The sequence below is a fragment of the Apiospora marii genome (genome assembly GCF_038362585.1).
Source record: "Apiospora marii strain CBS 49790 chromosome Unknown utg000007l_segment0_segment0, whole genome shotgun sequence".
Classification (NCBI taxonomy): Eukaryota; Fungi; Ascomycota; class Sordariomycetes; order Amphisphaeriales; family Apiosporaceae; genus Apiospora; species Apiospora marii.
The window spans coordinates 1,629,148-1,648,902 of NW_027117379.1; the positions used below are offsets into that span (position 1 = coordinate 1,629,148).

Below are 19,755 nucleotides of genomic sequence, written 5' to 3' on the forward strand. Positions count from 1 at the left end.
GGCAGGTCCAATCGACCGGAAAGAAGGTATTATTACGTCGATTATGAAATATGTACAATTGGTAGAAACGAACATGAAGCTGTACAAAAGATGGGGCCTGCAAACCGGGGTCTTGGAAATTTTACTGGGGCGCGCGACTCGTACTGGAACTGCCCAAAAGTCTTATCACGCCTTATCGAATTGCAGTTCGCGGCTGGAAGCTCCTGGCCTTCAGCGCATTTCTATTGTTTGTATCATACCAAGCCACCAAAGCTTCTATAGCATTCATCCTCTCAGCTGCTCTCCCCAAACGACAGCTTGATCTATTATCCTCCAGAAACGCGTCTAGACAACTCTTTACTTCGCACCCTTCGCAACCGCCAGAATCATGTCGACGCAAGCCAGTCTCGGCGCCGCGGTCGATGATCGGAAAGCACGTCTGGCCAAGCTCAAGACTCTCAAGCGCAAACAACCCGCCGATGAAATAGCACCTCCCGAGTCAGCACGATCAACTTCACCGCCCACAGTACCAGATGTCGCCAAGCTCCATCTTTCCGGGCGTAACTACGATGCCGAGGCGAAGGCACCCAAGCTCGGCTTCGAGGCCCCTCCAACGCTGGGCATGGAGGGCCCGACCCTAGAGGAGCAGGCCGCGGAAGTCGAGGCGCAAATGCGACAAAAAGCCCTGGAGGAGGCAGCGGAAGCAGACAAGGGCATTGATTTGTTCAAGCTCCAGCCCAAGAAGCCGAATTGGGATCTCAAGAGGGATCTGGACAAGAAACTGGATATACTCAATGTGAGGACGGACAACGCCATTGCCAAGCTGGTGCGAGAGCGCATAGCCAACGCCAAAAACACCGAGAAGCAGAAGACGGTCCCGGATGCGGACGGGAATGGGGAGGCGGTCGGCCTAGACGGTGTCGCCCTGGTCGAGGCCATGAGAGTACGGGAGCGCGAAGAGGAGGAAGAAGAAAGCCGAGAGCGAGCAGAAGAGGATGCATAAGGCGACGATGATCCCCCAAAATTGAGTGGTTCTTATATTTAATGCATGGTCGGCGTCTGGTAAAGGAAAGCTGCCTCTGGTTTCCCGAGCTCCAAAGAATGATACCCATTTTCTCAACTACGTCTACTTCTCTCTACTATCACCCGAGAGGATGTCTCTTGACGAGTGCTTAGATTCGTGATTACGTGCGTTGTTCCTACAACGCACTCGACCAGACTGGCTGATTTTTTAGAGTCAAGCTAGGTCGAGCCAATGACATTGGGAGCTTTTTGGCGTGAAGACGTCGACAAGCAGGGTCGACTCAGTCTCGTTCAAGGGCTATATGAAGATCGTTCTAGACGTATGCTTGGTAACAGGTCAGTAGTGGGTAAATGTGTATATTACACAGGGCAAAGAAGTATACCAGTATGACGTTCGCGAAAGCGATGACCTTGTCTTGTTATGCTTAGTACTGGAGGCCTTGAAACAAGATTCCGAATCACCCGCCAGCCCGTTACCCGTTTGCCCATATGCCCCACCTGCTTCAGTCATTCAGCCCTTTTTATCCAGGTCATAGCTGTCCATTATCGGAACCTTCTTCTCGTCTCATACCAGACCGAACCGAAAATACTTCTCTCGTGATATTCGACGGCATAGATGCGGGCTGACATCCTAGACTGCCTATTTATGTAACAGTATATGTTACTGGGCTGTACTTGCATGTATTACCTGCATAGCCACAGCCCAGGTTTCTATAGCAAGAACCAACCGAAGCAGGGTTCAATCTGCAAGCCAACTGTGTGTTATGTTATGTATGTATGTACATACTTTTCAGACCCAAGGGGAGTGGAAGTGGTAACAGCCACACCACCCTTGGGGGGTATTTATTGTCACCTTACCCCATCTTACGGCGGTTCTACATCCAGGGGTGGTGGTGCGGCACCTGCCGGCAGACGATTACTGTTCTAAATAAAAACAAGTGAGCCTCTGAACCTCGCTTGACCCTTTTTAGTGTCCGCTTGTCAGCTAAACCACAACCGACGACAGACTCGGCAACAACAGCAAGTGGATGAAGCTTGCGTGGTGAAGGCTCTGTCTGTTCATCCCGTCTTTACTGATAATTGGAGAGCATATCTCGAATAGAGAAAGAGAGAGAGAGAGAGAGAGAGGGAGAAAACGCGCGTGGGTATCGCTATCCAAACGGTATTGGAAGTATCTCTATAACCGAACAAACACAAATTGGCAGGGCATATTAATCAGGTATGTCGGTACATTCATTTTTCCTACTATATCCTTGCGTCGCTCGAGTAGAGACGACTGGATGATTGATGCTATTGAAGCTGTCGGTCCTCCTTGATTTTGGTCCACCGTCTCGTTGTAAGAATACCCATCCCAATTCGGCCCTGTTTGATGTTCGCTCTCAGCTGTGGTTGTACGAATCCAGTTTGTGCCTTGCCCGTCGTACAGTCTGACTGTCAGATCCTATGAGGTTGTCAGGACGGCTCAGTCAATTACTTGTTTCGTTCGGTGGGCAATTAAGCAACGCTCCGCCCCGCGAGCCGAATGCCGTCGCATGCCTGTGTGTGCAGGTGAGGAGGGCGAAGAAGCGGTAGTGGTGGTAGTACACACGCAGCACGCACTGACGGCAGGACGGATACGGGTTTGGTCTTCCTGTGGGCGGGCGGCCCCCATCAACCGCAGTCCTAGTAGGTGCCTAGTGGCATAGTCGCATATTTGATGGCACTCACAGCATAGGCCTGCAGACCTAGGTTTACAGTTGAAAAGAAGTACCTGGTGCTGGAAACTTTAACCTCAGCCTTCCCACTCAAATCCCACCCACCCCCCGAGCTACCCTACCAATACATCAATGTACACCTTAACTGTACCGGACTGGTAAAAGCTCAATCAAGTACGTCCTGGTCCAAAGTTGGAACAACCTCCCACTTCCTCTATTCTCGGTCACATAGGTAGACTGCCTGGTCACTCACCAACTCCCAAACTCAATCCCGATTTCTTCTTCTTAAACCAACCTCGCCCTGGCTGTCAGTCTCTTCATCTTGGGGTTCTTATTAAACCCCGGGTAGGCGACAGTGTCCGACCTGATTACCAATTTACCGACCTCCGCACTTGAACTAACTTTCCCGGCGCATCACCCTCAGCAGCAAATTGTGCCATATCCAGACTGCACCTACTTGCGACTTGGTTGCGACTCCGAGAGCCTGCACCACATCACACCTATCTCCAATACCCCTACGAATCTCCCAAACCCGGTCCAAAACGTCACGTTCTGCACTCGAGCTCGATCCGACACTGTGTGCAGAAGTCCTTTTTTGGCGTATCCCTCTCTCCTGGTAGCCTGACCAGTCCCCCCCACCGACTCCGGCACAGATTTGGTCGATATCGCCAACAATCAGGGCCTTGCCTCCACATTCGGACTTCTCACGACGACACACGACTGCTTACGACCCAAGATACCCATTACGACAATGAACAACTGTATTCTGTCTCTCCCGAGGGCCTCTTCGATCTATTTCCTTTCCTGAGTTCTTGTCGATACTGCCTTGTGTCTCATAAGCTGCCCGTTTGGTGCGCACCCAAGGAACCAACAAACCGGCTACCTTTTGACGTCTTATTCGCTGTCGCAGTCCTGATCGAGGATACAGCGGTAACCCACGATTTCCACCCATTTACTCGAAAAAGTAGTATTTACAGACTACAAGTCTGATCTGTAATCGAGCAGTTACTTGCTCATTGTTATAATTGCGCAGATGGCGACGGTTGGAACGGAGAAACTTTCATTTGCTAAGGTAAGCTCTTGCTCTGCTGCTCTATGCTCTGCAGCTCTATCGCATATTACCACTTGATCATTTGGCCTGCCAAGACTAACATGGTACCAGGTGGCTGCGTCTGGTGCTAAGGAAAACATGCCTCCATCTACAGCACAGCGAGTTGCTGTTCCTGCCTCGACAGAGAACCGCCGCAATCCGTCTGCCGGCGGCACTCCTGCCGGTGCCGCCAAGACACCTGCCGCAACGGCACCAAAGGCGGTCAGCCCTACCGTGGTCGCCAAGTCAGCGATGCAGCACAGTACCCCTGAAGCTGCTCAAAAAGAGTCGCGGGACCAGCGAAAGTCGACCGATGCAACTGTCAGGATCACGCAGAACATGAATGATCTTAGCATATCTTCCAAAGCTGTCAATCCAACATCTACGCCTAGCCTTGTCGTCAACGGCTCGTCGAATCTCGCCCCTGGCGATTCTCATAGCAAAGTTGACAGTACCACAGCCGTATCTGACGAGGTGTCGCAAAGGGCTGATTCGAACTCAGAGATCGGTACTAAAGCGCCCAGTCTCGACGGGAAGAGCATCACCTCTGGGACCACATTCGCCCTGGACGAGAAGGAGTCGCTTCGTCCTGACGACAGCGCTAGTGTGAAGGCGGCCGAAGACGACGAAGCCTTTTCGGTCCGGGGCTCGCAGATGACAGCCTCAAGGATGGGCTCCGAGATCGCACGCGTGCACCGTCTGCGTCTTGGAGACATGCCAGAGAAGCGAATTATTCAACTACTCCCCGAGGTGGTGGTAGAACAGGGCGTCGCAACTCCTCAAAGTAACTCCTCTGGAGTACCGCCTGCTGCCGAGAAGCAGCAGATCTTGGCCAGTGTTTCGCAAAATCCCGATGCGTTCAACTCGATGTACGCCCAGAATCCGGATGAGAAACTGCTCGAAGCCATGGCGTCACCCAAGGATCGTCTCTTCTTGCTTCGTTTAGAACAGGATGTAATCAACTTCGTCCAGTCTTCCAAGTAAGTCACCAGCTTGCAGTTCATATGGAACAGTCTGCTAATATACTTGCCTAGGGAACCTTACATGGATTTGCCACCAAACAACTCGTTCTGCCGTATGCTTACACACAAATTGGCGGATTATTATCACATGACCCATTCCTTCGAAGCGGTCCAGGGCGCTGTACGCATCTATAGAACCCCGTTCTGCAGAGTCCCACCGTCGCTGGCAAGCATCGTCGGGACCGCTGCCGAGACTAACACCAGCAGCACGCCACCGGTGCTTTTGCCCAAGAAGATCATGCGCCGCGGTGAAGATTCCGGGAACGGAAGCAGTCCCTCGAAAGGCACCTCTGAAGTGGGCAGTGATGGCGAGAAGAAGAACCAGGGTGCCAATCACAAGTAGGTTAACTGGGTCTCCTGTTTTGCTGCTTCTTACTGACATTCGCAGACTTACTCGCGAGCAGCGCGAGGAGGCTTATAACAAAGCACGGGAGCGCATTTTTGGCAATTCGGAGAAGACTGGCGAGTCTACGCCTGGTAAGTCCATGTTTGGACATAGTACATCTTCTCTAGCTAATAACGTTCAGAAACCGAGGATGCCAACGGCATGTCCCGCGCCAGTTCCGTTTCCGGCAAGGAAAAGTCCAATCTAGGGAGACGCGGAAAGACAGGCAAGCAACGACGTGACGATTCAGAAAGTTTCGATTCCCGATCTCAGTACACGCCGTATTATGGAACCAACCCGCATCAGCCAAGCTGGGCGCAGACTGGGCAATACGTTGCAGTCGGAAATATGCCATACAATGGTCAGATGCAGCAGCCCTACCAGGCCCCCATGCATCAAGGCTACCCTCAGGCAGGCCCCGCGTATCCTCAGATGATGCCCCAAGGCCCTATGAGTGGATATCCTCCATATGGCCCAATGCCAACAGCATGTCTCCCAGAACCCCTATCGAGTGAACACAATTTACTAACCTGCTAATAGTATCCGCCCCAGCCTCCTCAGCCTTCGCAGCAGCGCTACCCGCCGAGTAACGGGTCTATGCCTGGGTATGGCTCACCCATGCAGCCCACGCCTGCCCAGCCTGCCTGGCAGCAACAGCCTGCTTACCCGCCTGCTTCGTCCCCTGTTCCAGGGTACGCGCAACCAGCAACACGGGGTCCCCAATCTCAAAGCAACGTTGGCCCTCTTGGAATACCATATGCTTTCGGTCAATTGCCTGTTAATGTCAACCCACATGACCCGAAAAGCCAACATCCGATTCCGGGCAGCTATAACCGCCACGCTTTCAACCCCAAGACGCAGTCGTTTGTCCCGAGCAACGGGATGAACCACGCGCAGCCACCTATGGCGCCGCCCTACAATATGGGCGGCCCACATGGTAGCCCTCAGATAGGCTCGCCACACATGAACTACAACGGGTACAGCTCTCCAGCGCCCCAGTCCTACATGGGTGGCGCACCAAGCTATGGCATGAGCCGTCAGAGTTCCAACCAATCACTCCCAGCCTACCACCCCCATGCGACTCCACCGCAGCATATGCAGCAGCATCCAGCTGTCCATATATCGCAGATGCCATCGCAGATGAATTCTCACATACCTCAGCAGATGGGTCATCCTATGCAGCACAAAAACATGGGGCTTCCCCAGCCTATGAACGGCCATAACCACCAGCCTGGCTATTCCACATTGCCCAACTACGGCAACCCAGCCACTCTACCACAGAAGCCACCCACTGGAACCTCGTAGAACAGGGGCCGTGGCCGTTGAACGAGTTGGTAGCGGCGGTGCAAACGTATTCACATTTGCGACATGAATGGCGTACGTGGGCAATCCTTTTTCAGAGGCATTCATTGTATGGGCGTTCGAGGCGAGAATTGATAGGGGCATATTGATTTTACTCCGGCTGGCTTTGCGGTCCTCAGCATAGACGTGATGGCGGCTAGGCATCGCACAACGTGCAAAAGGGGTTCAGGCGAAGGGCAGCATAGAAAGAAATGCGAGCGGAGATCTGGACTTTCCAGTTTGGAAACGTCTACAAGAGGAAGCCTACCATTATTCCATTGGCAAAGAAAGCTAGTCACCGTAGCCGGCGCAAGGGATGGAAGGGTTAATGAATACATCTTTTCTCATGACCTTTTGTCTTCCCCCCCCCCCCAGCTGGAGGTTGAGTGAACCTACTCCGCAACTTGCTTCTTCGGCGTCATCCATGGTGTTATCAGAAAACAGACGAAAAAGAGAAAGAGAAGAATGAAAAAGAAAAGGGAGGAGCTCTAGTTGATGACTAGTGTCAAGAGTGTTCCAGCTGAATAGATTATAATATAAACTATTTAAAAACCTTGGACGAACAGAAGTGTTGTAATGTGAAGTTACTGCCCCCTCTTGGGCTTGGAGGCCCAGTTGCTGCCCCCTATGGATGGAAATCGGGGGGTGTCTACCTGCATACCCAGTCGGGAGATGGGAGGGTAATATTCATTGACGTCTGGCATGAGTGAGACTCTGGACTTAAACGTGCCCCCAGGCTGTCCTCCCCTTGGACCTTCCTCCATTTCGAGAGCAATACACTTTTGCCCGTCGTGATTCGTTCCCGGGTTGCCAGCTTTCAAATGAGTCACCGCGTTGGGAAATCAGCGAATCTCTTAGTTTATACAGTACCTAAAACGCTGCTCGTCCATCTGTTGCTTGTCCGTATGGTGTCGTGGGGCTGATGTTGGCTGTTGTAGGAATCCGCGGTGGTGGGGTATATCTACTACATATGTACACATGTCCAGGCAAGAAAAGGGGTACCAGACAAACCAGACTAGGTATATCAGCCATACATAGCAAGAAAGCTGAGCAGGCTGCTCGTCCACGTAAGGGGGACCGAAAGAGGAGAAGGGTATACTTGTCTCTAGGGAGCGTGATTGTGCACTATCAAACTGCGAGAGATAATTGGACACGTTTGGAGTTGGAAAAGGGGGGTGGAGATCACCAAGCCTGGAAAACACCCATGTCGGATTTTTGTTAAACAATTCATTGCTCGTTCTAGAGGCCTGTCCCATCCCAAACCGGACTGAGAACGCCTTAGTATATCTATCTCACAGAAATGATCTCGAAGAAGAGTCATGAGATGCTGCTTGCTTTTTGTCCCTACTCCTAATCATGCAATTCCAAGGTTCCTAATAAATGGCGAACCTCGAAGTCCAGTCGCTGGAAGCCCCTTAACCTTAAGGGGTCCGGAACACGGACTGGACGATAAATGATTGGTTTTGTGCCGCCCGATTTGGGATCCTTGCTGGTATCTTAGCGAGGCTGTATGAACCGTTCGGGGCTAGAGCTGTTACTCAAGAAACCGCAAGTACCCCCTTGAAATGATTACTTGGGATCAAGTTCACTCGGTGGGCTCGCGGGGCTCTCTGGGCTCCCTAGGCTCCCGCTGTTCACGTCCGCCTCTTCCGCCACGTCCACCGCGGCCACCTCGGCCACCACGACCGCCCCGGCCGCCTCCCTCTCCCTTCTCACCCTTGGTATCGTCCTTGTCGACCTTCTCGTCGCTCAGGACTGCTAACGCAAGACGCTGGCTGAGATCGATCTGGGTACGGATGCTGTTGGCCAGGTAGCTGACCATCAGGACGTCCTGGATGTGGTTGTTGAAGTCGTGCTCAATGGCAGACGGGTCGACCTTGGGGGCCAAGGACAGGGCGCTCATGAGGTACTGGCCGAGAGCGTTGTTGGGCTCCCGCTCCTCGTCCAGGATCTCGCCGACATAGCCGGATACACGCTCCAGCAGGTCGCTCATGGACTCGAGGGACCGCGCAAGGCCTTCAACGTCTGAGGGAATGGTGGTGCTGCGGGACTCGTTGTCCTTGGCGGAGGAGATCAGCTCCAGTGCCGAACGCTCGGCGTCGTTGTAAGAAACTCTGTGGGGCACCTGGATGAACAGGCAGCTCTCGGCGGCCCGCTCGGCGTTGACGGCGACGGGGGCGGAGATGTAGGACTTGAGTTGAACGTCGGCACCGGGATCGGTCGAGACGGTCAAGTGGACAGCCGGGTGGGGGAAAGTGCCGGTCTCGGGGCTTGCGAAGAAGTTCTGGATGAGCGCGCTGAAGCTATTAAGCTCATGCGAAGTCGTGTACCAGCCCAATAATGTTTCGCGCGGCGAGGCCTTCAGGTGCAGCGACAGCATGTTCTTCTGGTACTCGACGTCGACCTCGACCTGGTCCTCATTCTCGGTGTGGGGGATGGCGAAGGCTGATGACACGGAGAGCTCACTGCCATCGTCGGAGCGTGTTCCTATCAAAGCGCCGATGACGCGAGGTGAGGTCGTTTCGGTCGCAGGTTCATCGCGACGGACGGCATGGTCAAGGATGGAGAGGATAGCCTAACAGTTCATGTGTTAGCTAGGTCGGCGATTGGCTGGTCGCAGGGTAGCACATGATAGACACCAATGGAGGACGTCATATGAGGCCATGAAAGAAGCACTTGGGCGGCCATCATGCAACAACATCATGGCAGGCATCGTGAGGAAGCAAAACGTACTTGGGGTTGGATGTTGACCGAGAGCGGGGCAATGTTGCTCTGGATGTTGACGGTGGGCGCCAAAGGCCGCGACATATGAAGGAAGGACTCTTGATCCACGGCCATGTTGGGTGGTTTGGAATGCCAGTTATCGAACAAGTCGAAGGTTAGGAGGTGGACTGGCGATTCTCTCGTTCTCTTAGAAGTGGCCCGGGGTACGAGAAGTTGGATTGGATCTGACTTCAAATCTCTTGCGCTCTCTTCTCTCAGTCTCTGCCCACACACACTCGCAGCCAAACCAAGTTCGTTGGACAGGCCTTAGCAGGGACCCAATTTTCGTAGCTTTGCTATTCAGCCCACTCTCGAATTATTCCACACGAATTTTCAAAGTGTACCGCTGCTGCTTTCTAAACCGAGGGGTTGTGCGCGCTAAGATAAGCTGCCCGATAACAGATTGGCTGCTGAAAAAAAAAGTTCGGGGTACCTGAGGTAGGTACATTCAATTAAGTCCGGTCTTTGGTAGGCTAGCGGTTTGGAGCAAGGCTATCCATCAAACTGTGGGGATCATCTGCAAGGCTGGACTTCTTTTTTTCTTAGATAGACTCGGGTTTCTGATACGACGAGATAAAAATAAAATACAAGTCTGAGCCACTCAAGATCTTCCAGTCACTTGACAGGAAATATGGCTCCCAAAGGACGCCAGGGCGCCATGCGAGGAAGCTCCAGGCCCCGTGGCCGAGGTGGAAGGCCTAACGGCGGCCAAAAGAGAGTCCATGGACCAAGATTTAACAGTGCACGACTTGCAGAGGTACAGTAAGTCGCAGGAGACCTCACAACTTTACAGAGCTTTGTTCTGACATTGTATGATAGGGACCCAGAAGATGAAGACTCTGGGGAGGAATCGCCCTCAGATGAAGACCTTGAGGAGGAAGATGATTCAGAAGACGAGGGGCCACAAACTGCCCCCAATAAGTCTTATATGGCCCTCATGAGCAGTTTCGCAAAGCAGTCTGCCCCCAACAATAAGCGGCGGAAACTCAGTCATCAAAACGCCGATGAGAGACCAAGCAAACGACAAGAAGTAGAGCCTGAGTCCGAGGAGGAAACTGGGGACAAGGATGTTGTCGATACGGCAGAGGAGGAGCCTGAAGAGGGTCCTGATGCCGAGATGACCCTGGACGATGAGGATGGGGATGATGAGGACGACGTTCCAGATACCTCAGATCCCTTCGAAACACATTTTTCGATCCCGGACGAGGCTCAGGTCTCAAAACGGATCAAGGCGGCCCAAGCCAACGAGTATTCCGTTTCTCAAGTAGAGCTCAACGGTTTAAGACTTACGAGAAGTGTGCCTGGGAAGGCTCCAGGTGACTCCGAGCGACCATTATCACTCATGCCTGATACATCGGCTCTGAAGTTAAAGCAAAAGCTACGCGAGGCAGCTGCGAAAAAGCCGACTTTAGACAAGTTGGAGCAGGTCCTGTACCCTATCACTTTTGGGTACAATGACCTACTCTTCTGCAACCGGACGCCGAAGAACGGAGGGAGACTGCGGCGCATGGCCTGCCTTCACGCAGTCAACCATATCTTTAAGACTCGAGATAGAGTCATCAAGAACAACTACAAGCTTCACAAGGAAGGCACCGCCAGCGACTTTGAGCCAAAAGATCAGGGGTTCACTCGTCCCAAGGTCCTAATGATTCTGCCTACCCGCCAGTCTGCTGTCAAGATGGTCAAAGAGATTTGTGCAATCTGCGAGCCCGATCAGCAGGAGAACAGGAAACGATTTGACGACACCTACGATGGCGATGACGCCAAGTTCTCTTCTGAGAGGCCCGAGGACTATAAAGAACTATTCAATGGCAATGACGACGACAATTTCCGGCTTGGTGTCAAGTTCACCAGGAAAACCATCAAGTACTTTTCACAGTTCTATAGCTCCGATATCCTTATCGCCAGTCCTCTTGGTCTAAAGATGGCCATTGAATCTGGGGGCAAGGACAAGAAAATGGATTATGACTATCTGAGCTCCATCGAAATGGTCATACTCGACCAGGCAGATGCTTTGCTCAACCAAAACTGGCAGTATATTGAGTTCGTCCTCGAGCACCTCAATATGCAGCCTCGCGAAGCACACGACTGTGACTTCAGTCGTGTAAGGGAGTGGTATCTTGAGAAGCAAGCCCATAACTACCGCCAAACCCTTATATTTTCCGCCTTTAATACTCCTGAGCTGCAAGAGGTACACCGGCAGTGCCAGAACTGGGCGGGCCGAGTCCGGGTGCAGCCAGAGTACCCGGGCTCCATCCAGGAGCTCGGCGTCAAGGTGAAGCAGACCTTCTCGCGTTTCGACGCACCCTCGGCAGCGGCCGAGCCCGACGCCCGCTTCGAGTACTTCATCAGCGCCATCGTGCCGACTCTGGTGAAGCGCGCCAAGGACGTCGAGGGCACGCTCATCTTCGTGCCCTCATACTTCGACTACGTGCGTTTGCGCAACTACTTCGCCAACAGCCCTGCCACCGCCAATCTGACGTTCGGCACCATCGGTGACTACGCCAGCGTTCCTGAGGCATCGCGCGCGGGTTCCCATTTCCTCAGTGGCCGCCACAAGGTCCTGCTGTACACGGAGCGCGCCCACCACTTCTATCGCTACGTACTCAACGGTGTCCGCCGCGTCATCATGTACGGCCTGCCCGACAACCCCATTTTCTTCAAGGAGATCGTCGGCGGCTACCTCGCCAAGAGTGAGCAGAAAGCCAAGTTGGAGCCCGGCCACGGCACCGTGCGTGTCATGTTCTCCAAGTACGACGTCTTGAAGCTGGAGCGCATCGTCGGCTCCAAACGGGTGGGTAAGATGATACGGGAGCGCGGTGATACCTTTGATTTCATTTAATATAGACTTCAGATAGATTGACAAGATAGTTCAAGGGCGGTCGGCTGTTCGCTATATAGGCAGTCTACCGCCTTGTCTCTAATATGTACACAATTCGTACACAATGTCCGCCCTGTAGCTTTGATGCTTATGTATGGTACAGTGGCTTGGTGTCTTCGGCCCCAAGGCCTCGCTTTGTAGTAAGCCGTATATCGGCTCTACTAAACACACCAGTAGAGTATTCTATGTCACAATCTACCAGAGCCTCGGAGCCCAGGGCCCGTTGCGAGCACGACTTCCCCCTCGCCTATCCGATTTCATGTCCGCCTTTCCCGGGTACTCATGTACTCTTCTCCAGACCCTTGGACGCAGCCGCGCCTCCCGCCCGCGTCGTCGCCGCCGCCGAGAGCATGTCCACGCCGCTGGTGACCATCTTGAGCCCCTTCATGCGCTCGACCATGTCGTTGAACTCCTGCTTGCCGGTCGGGGCGGCGCGGCCCGCCGAGGCGCCACGGAACTGCGTCACCTTCTTGCGGTTGAGGAGGGTCAGCTTGTTGGGCCGCTGGCCCAGCAGGTGGTCCTTGGCCACGCGCGCCGCCGTCAGGTGGAACCGCATGTCCTTGGGCCCGTCGACGAACTCGAGGATCGCCGAGGGCGCCTGGTCGTACGTCGACTTGGGCTCCGTCCGCAGCACCCGCGTGTAGCCGCCCGGGCGGGCCTCGTACCGCTCCCGGAGCGTCGTGAAGAGTTTGGGCATCAGATCGTCGGGGGTCTGTTGTTGGGTGAAGACGGTATTTGTTAGTAAACCTTCTGTCCTCTACTATTCTCTTCCTTCCTCGCATGTTGGCGGGGAACGACGGACGGGCGACCGGCCCGATCGTTTCCTTAGTCATGACAAAAACGCAATGCTATGTATTCTGGTACATAGCATTGGTCATACTATGCCTGGCCTGCCTCGAGCTGGTGTTGGGGAGGTGAAATCGCAGCTGCTACGTACAAATAGTATGCCGTGGGCCTTCCGCCTACTAGTCTCGTTGTTCCGCTTGGCCAGTGTGATGAGCTTGTCGGCCATGCGCTGCGTCTCCTTGGCCTTGGCCCATGTCGTCCGGATCGACTCGTGCTTGACGAGGGAGGTGACCAGGTTGCGCAGGAGGGCCTGTCGGTGGGCGCTGTTCCGCGACAGGTGGCGGTATTTGACTACGCCTCCAGCCATTGTGCTTCTGTTGGACTGCTTCCGAGCTTGTTCGTGGGGGGATCGGAAAAGTCGAACAATTCCTCGTTCGGGTTGAGGATGGGTGGGCGGGCTGTCGTCTGCTGTCTGTCGGCAAACCCGTGCTTAATTGGACCGATGGGGATCAATTCGCTTGAGGCTCTCGCCAGCCAAAATTTTGGGGGGTACGGCGTGATTGGTACAGTACTTGCTTCCAAAGCTTTTAGCGCTACCGGACCGAGAGCTACCCTACAATCCCGGCTTTTTGGTGGCCGACCCAGCCAATTGCGACCACCGTCCCGGGGAATTTCGCAGCTGGGAGCTCTTCCAAGAAGCAGAGCGACTTAACGCTCTTTGCTGTCAAACGTCATCCCTGCTTTCTTGCAGAGATCAACGCCGCCAAATCCTACCAGCTCCCAATTCACAGGGCAATTCTAGGTCCTCGATCCTCGAATCGGTAGCGACAGTCACTCCATTCGTTGTGCTCTTTAAGTTCCCTTCAATTGAAACGTTCCAATATCTTCGCGCCACTGTGCGCTCCAGCTAATTGCTCAAGATGGGCTTCACTACCGGCTTCGTACGTCATGCTGTCACGCACTCCCATTCGCAGCCATGCGATGCCCCTGATGTGCCCCTGTATAGAAGATACCTGCAGTAGACCATGGAAGGCCTGAAGCTGACTAACAACTCTTGAATCTGCACACAGACTGGTGGCGTCACCTTGACCCTGGGCGTCGCCTACCTGACCGTTCTCGCCCACCAACGCAACCGCGAGCGCCAATCCGCCGTCCTGCGCGCCCAGACAGACCTCATCTCCGGGCTGACCGACCCCCTACCCCCGGTGCACCCGCCCACACGGGCCGAGCTCGCGGCGCTCGAGCGCCAGAACCTGATCGACACGGCCAAGGACCGCTGGAACAACGAGGTCGAGGGTGCGGTGCGCTGGGCCCAGCACAAGGACTGGACCGCGGTGCGCGAGGAGGCCGAGGACGTCGTGGGCAACCTGTGGACGCGGGCTTTCTCCGAGGCCGGGCAGGCCGCCGACGAAGGGAAGAAGACGGCGGCGCCCAGTGCCCGCGAGGCCCGGGAAGAGGCCCGCAGGGAGGCCGCCCGGGCCCGGGCTGCCGCGAGCGACAAGGCCAACAGTGTCGCCGAGGCCGCCAAGAACGCGTATGCGGATGCCAAGGCCCGCGGCGCCGACGCCGTGACCAAGGGTGAGCAGAAGGCTGAGGAGGCCAAGGGATCCATCTTCGGCGCCCTCGGCTCCGGCTTGCAGAAGGGCAAGGAGGCAATCGGCTTCGTCAAAACCAAGGCCGGCGAGGTCAGCGATAAGCTGGAGCACAAGGTGGACGAGCAGTTTTCTCCGGTGGAACAGGCTCTGCGACAACGCTACGAGGGACCCAGCTGGACGGACAAGAGCGTAGAGGAGGTGCTGGCCGACCGATATACCCCTGTTGACAAGCGGGACCAGACTCTGCTCCGGGGCGTGTAAAAGGAGAGAGGATGGATCAAGTACGTGATGACAACACGCTGCGGAAACCCAAAAAGTTTGTACATTACTGCTGCTGGGATCGCTAAACATGAAACAGAAGACCCGGCTATAGACTTGATTGTATCATAGATCGCATCACTACGGTGGTACCATACGACACATACCGTAACCCGTTCATAATGACTCTACGCTCTTACCGTGACTAGCCACAGTCCTTCCGTGAAACTGTGCTACTGCGAATAGCAAGCCTGCTGGTTTCTGCAGCTCGAACAAATTTTACACCAATACTCCGGCATACCTGCTCCTCTCTTACAAACTTACCAAATGAAACATGCCCTATCTATATATGGAAATTCTTCTTCGCCTGCACCTTGACTTTGCCAGTCAGCTATCTCCCTGCTTATCCCACCCCTTTACGACGGATAGGGGTATGCAGTCGTCTATTGCTGCTACCATACTATGATTGCTGAATCGAAATCAACGCAGGACAAAGACGCATATACCACTCTGCCCATCGCTTGACCTCTGGCAGCGCTCGGCTCGGGGTAGGCTTTTAGGCAATGATATACCCTCAGCCTTGCGCCAGGGGCCAATGAAGCATGCAACTGACAGTCCGAGCAGGCCGCCGTCTAAGCGGAGGCGGCGCTCGGATCAGGAAGCAAGGTTGCGCAGAAGTCGGCATAGAACATATCGGCAGTCAAGCCCACACATACGGGGCCAGCGGGGTCCGGTGTCCTCCACCGCGTGCTCGGAGCCTCACGATGCGGTCCGCGATAAAGTGTCAGCGTGGATGGAGCAGCAGAATAGTCAGAGCTGCTCTGCCGAGGAGGCGCTGGAGGTTCCAGGGGGCCAAGGGGCCATCGTGAGTTCGCCGCTTCGGGTTGAATCGGGTTCGCCTTCGAGAACCCAACAGAATACGGCGGCGACGAATGAAAACCTCGAAGTTAGGCAGTCTGGGTCAAGCCATGCGGCCAAGAGTGGGCGAAAGCGAAGACGAGGACGAAATAGCGGAAATCGAGACCGGGGATCTCGGCCGGATCGTCACCGCCGGAGGAGAATTCAGGGAGGCTCTGGTAAGAGGAGCACTGCAAGCAGCTCTACGGCAAATACCAGTAGGCGGCGGCAAGTACACGACCACAGCCCTCCGCCGTCGCATACACCACTTCCGGAGACCGAAATTGACGCCCTCTATCCGTCGGACACTAGTCGCATGCCCCCCAGCGAAATTGTTGCCCATGTAACTCGAGCAATTCGAGTAAGTCGTCGGCAGGCCGTCTCGTCTGCGGAGCAATCTATTATCGCCCCCGGAACCCCGTCGGATGCCAAGGCTCCAAGAGGCAAGACGGTATCGGGGTTACTCAAGCCATTTGCTTCCCTCTGTCGCAGGCTAATATCAGGTGAAGAGTCCTCGTCAACCACAAGTCGACGAAAACGCAGGGCTCGGAAAAGAAGTAAGAAAAAAGGAAAATCACCAAAGCGATCGAAACCACAAAGACCAAAAGAACGATCAAGACCGACAGCTACACGCGTACCACGGGTGCCAGCCAGACCAGCCAGACCACATATAACACGGTCTTCGTCAAGATCTTTATCATCGGGATCTCGGTATTCGCCAGAGTCACTGGAATCACCCATCCCACGAAAGCAGCCAAAAGTCCGTAGGCCACCAGGTCGGGGTAGACCGTCTGTACTATCGTTGATATTTGGCCCAACACATTTAAAAAGATCAAGATCACCGAGATCACCGAGACCGCCAAGATCACGGCCGTGTATTCCTTCCGCCCCAAAGCAAGCAGTTATCGTCAACAAGAAATCACCATCACTACCTCACCAGCAGTCGGAAGCACAGTCGAGTTCCAAGCCCACGTCGCCCACAAATGGTAATTCCGCAAAGACATCACAAGCAGTGCAAGCAAAACACTCTACCGCTTCGCAGCCGGTCGCTCCCATGGCAAATACATCTGCACCTAAAGCAGTGCAGCAACCACGCAGTCTATCAAGTTCAAGGCCAGCGCCCCCAGCAGCCGGTGATTCCGTAAAGGCACCACCGGCAGCGCATCCAAAGAGCGATACCACCCCTAAGTTGACGGCACCCACGGCAAAACAGCATGTAGCGAAGCAACGTCCCAACACATCTGGTTCAGAATCTGCTCCTAATACTGGCAAGGGGCCTAATTTGCAGCAACAACAAAGCCCACAATCGCAACCGCAGCCATCAATACCAGCACCGCAATCCAAGGTTCTCTTGAGCCCGGGAGCGGCTCTACCAGTAGCATCACCGCCGCAAAGCCCATTAAAGCTAGTAACCGCCTCGATAGAACCTGTTCTACAACCACAGGTTTTAGCGGTACCCGGAGCCCCTTTAAGCCCGAAACCGGCTCCAGTGGCAGAAAATCCCAGACAACCTCCCTTGTCACCACAGCACCAACCACCGTCTCAAGCCCCAACAAAGCCGAAGAAAGATCTTCCGGCCGTGAAAGCACTTGGCCATCAGCAACCACCACAGCCACGGCAGCAACAAGCGTTGCAAAAGCCGCAGCCACAAAAGCCAATACCGCCAAAGCCAGCGCAGCAACCACAACAACATCCACTGTATCAGCAGGTAGCCGTATTGCAACATCAAGTGGCAGTGCTTCAGCGACAGATAGCGGCACGGCAACAACCACAGCGGAAACAGCCAGTAGCAACGCAGCCAGCACCCCAGCCAGCACCCCAGCCAGCACCCCAACCGAAGCAGCAGCCAGTAGCGCCACAACCAGCACCCCAGCCAGCACCGCGTCCATCATCGCGTCCATCACCGCAGCCGAAGCAACAGCCACAGCCACAGCAGAAACAGCCAGCGCTACGAGCGGATTACCCCTTGAACCCGAAGCCGGCACCGCCTCCTCTTGTAGCAGCATTAAAGGCCGCCCCGAAGCCCGTATTGCCACCACAGCCTCACCATCTCGGAATAAACCCACAGCCGGCGGCCATTGTCTTACCTCGGGTGAGGCCTGTGCCGAAACCACAGATTCCTCGCAAGCCGTTAAAAGCAGCTGCAGCTCCCCTTGCGGCTGCCCCTGCTGCAGCGAGAGCGCCAGCACCAGCAGTCCCTAAGGCCAAAAATAACGGCCCCGTCGCCCTGATCACGGGTGACAAAACGCGATGGAAAATCCCAGATGTCCAGCAGGCTGTTGTTGTTATTGTTGCCAAGACCGATAAGCCAGAAGCTGCGGTGCTGCCCTCGGTACTGGGCCGCGATCTGGGCGACAACACCCGAACCTACATCCCCGCCGTCAAGGAGGAGAATTATATTGTTGACTCCCACAGCAACAACATCAAGCAGATAGCACCAGCACCAGCGCCAGCACCGACCGTGCTGGGGCGGGATCTGGGCGATAATACCCGAACGTACTTGCCGGGGGTATACAAAGATGGGGCGATGGAGTATGACCCTGATGTGGACGCTGGCATGACAACTCGCAGTAGAAGCCGGTAAGTCTATCGCATTGTTACAATCAGCTCGCAACTGTTACTTTTTACACGCTGAATCAATATCTCACACTTTCTATAAGGGGAAATAGCAACATGAACAACAGCATCGGTAGTTGGCGAAAGTACATAAGCCGAAGCACGGCGTTGTGGAAGTCGAGGACGGCTCACTGGAAGCCTGTGAGAAGAAAAAGGCATCATAGTGCCCGTATTGCAGGCATGAAAAAGACGGCGTCTTCTGAGTCGGAGTCAGGAAGCACTACAACGACGACTACTTCAACGACAACGACTACCAGTAGTAATACCGGCAGCCGGCATCGCTGAATTTATGTTAGCTGGGACATATCGTGTTCCTACCGGGTTTTTGGAAAGTACCTCTCAATCCTCATCGCCATTACCATTGCACTGTTTCTGTCCATTTGAATCATGATGGTAGCTTTGTACCAAATAAGTTCAAATGCCCGCATCGGGGTAATTGCTCGTTTAGGCCACCAAATGCAGGCATGCAAACAAACACGTGAATGGTCAGCTTAAAAATGACATGTAACGCAGCTCCTGCACTCTCCAACATAACATAACTGCTCAGCAAACCTGAACATACGCAACAATTCCAGCGTAGCACTGACCTCCAATTTATGCAATGCCTAAATTAAGATACATACCCTATAAGGAAGCGGAAGTCAGCCTCAAGACTACTTACTACAGTCCGTTGCCAGATCGACAAGCTCCTAGCGGGATTGGCACCAGGAAGTTGCTTGAAGTACCCTACGCCCCATGGAAGGCGGACAAAAAGTCACGAGAACCCATATACCCCAGCACGCCGTTCGGCAAACCCTCTCTTCTCAAGGCGTGGGCCCCGTGGGGCTTCGCCGTCTACCGCACCGACTACAGCGACGATGCGGCGTGGCGCCGCATGCAGCGCGAGCTCGAGAAGCATGCCATCAGAAGAGGGCTCGGGCGGCGGGGCGGCGACAGGTTGAGCCTTATCCTTAGGCACCGGATGGTCTTCTTTGACGAGGATCGGGCGACGCTGGACGGGGCCCGGCGGAAAGACGTGCGGGTCATGTTTGCTCATTGGGCGGCCGAGGAGCTCCGCCGGAATTGGAACATTACGAAGGACAGGCCCCTACCCGACCTGGATAGCGCGCGCGGGACCGACGCCCAGAGCCCCGGTTATCGCGCTGGCGCGCGGTACAACTTCTGCCTGATGGTGGACGCGGATGCTCTGAGGTCGCTGGACTCCAAGACGCCGTCAGTGACGATATTACGGAAGGACATTTCCAAGATACGGGAGTCGTCGTCGCAGACAGCGGCGGAGGTGGACAAGGTACATGATGCGTATCTCCTTCCGCTGCATAAATACGTTGGCGCCTGTAGGCTCCTACTAAATCCCGAGAATTGGCACTTGAAGGACGAGTAATTGCAGCGCCTTTGATGGTTCGACTAGCATACTGCTGCGTGTAC

The 19,755-nt window shown here is 54.5% G+C and overlaps 7 protein-coding genes across 7 annotated transcripts; 5 read left to right on the forward strand and 2 right to left on the reverse strand.

The window, feature by feature from the left end:
- Positions 1–367: 367 nt before the first annotated feature.
- PG985_010890 (uncharacterized protein) lies at positions 368–982 on the forward strand (the record flags this gene model as incomplete). Its single annotated transcript, XM_066830657.1, has 1 exon — positions 368–982. The coding sequence occupies one exon, from the start codon at positions 368–370 to the stop codon at positions 980–982; it is 615 nt and encodes a 204-aa protein (XP_066681339.1).
- A 2,747-nt stretch (positions 983–3,729) lies between these two features.
- On the forward strand, positions 3,730–6,498 carry PG985_010891 (uncharacterized protein; the record flags this gene model as incomplete). Its single annotated transcript, XM_066830658.1, has 6 exons — positions 3,730–3,768; positions 3,859–4,766; positions 4,821–5,147; positions 5,197–5,285; positions 5,336–5,532; positions 5,734–6,498. The coding sequence occupies 6 exons, from the start codon at positions 3,730–3,732 to the stop codon at positions 6,496–6,498; spliced, it is 2,325 nt and encodes a 774-aa protein (XP_066681340.1).
- A 1,621-nt stretch (positions 6,499–8,119) lies between these two features.
- On the reverse strand, positions 8,120–9,372 carry PG985_010892 (eukaryotic translation initiation factor 3 subunit f; the record flags this gene model as incomplete). Its single annotated transcript, XM_066830659.1, has 2 exons — positions 8,120–9,109; positions 9,268–9,372. 2 exons carry the CDS (start codon positions 9,370–9,372, stop codon positions 8,120–8,122), a joined length of 1,095 nt encoding a protein of 364 aa, XP_066681341.1.
- A 556-nt stretch (positions 9,373–9,928) lies between these two features.
- Positions 9,929–12,139, forward strand: PG985_010893 (uncharacterized protein; the record flags this gene model as incomplete). Its single annotated transcript, XM_066830660.1, has 2 exons — positions 9,929–10,059; positions 10,117–12,139. 2 exons carry the CDS (start codon positions 9,929–9,931, stop codon positions 12,137–12,139), a joined length of 2,154 nt encoding a protein of 717 aa, XP_066681342.1.
- A 319-nt stretch (positions 12,140–12,458) lies between these two features.
- On the reverse strand, positions 12,459–13,331 carry PG985_010894 (mitochondrial 54S ribosomal protein bL17m; the record flags this gene model as incomplete). Its single annotated transcript, XM_066830661.1, has 2 exons — positions 12,459–12,890; positions 13,116–13,331. 2 exons carry the CDS (start codon positions 13,329–13,331, stop codon positions 12,459–12,461), a joined length of 648 nt encoding a protein of 215 aa, XP_066681343.1.
- Positions 13,332–13,884: 553 nt separating this feature from the next.
- On the forward strand, positions 13,885–14,820 carry PG985_010895 (uncharacterized protein; the record flags this gene model as incomplete). Its single annotated transcript, XM_066830662.1, has 2 exons — positions 13,885–13,905; positions 14,035–14,820. 2 exons carry the CDS (start codon positions 13,885–13,887, stop codon positions 14,818–14,820), a joined length of 807 nt encoding a protein of 268 aa, XP_066681344.1.
- A 4,111-nt stretch (positions 14,821–18,931) lies between these two features.
- Positions 18,932–19,711, forward strand: PG985_010896 (uncharacterized protein; the record flags this gene model as incomplete). The annotated part of the gene is made up of 1 exon (XM_066830663.1): positions 18,932–19,711. The coding sequence occupies one exon, from the start codon at positions 18,932–18,934 to the stop codon at positions 19,709–19,711; it is 780 nt and encodes a 259-aa protein (XP_066681345.1).
- Between the last annotated feature and the right edge of the window lie 44 nt (positions 19,712–19,755).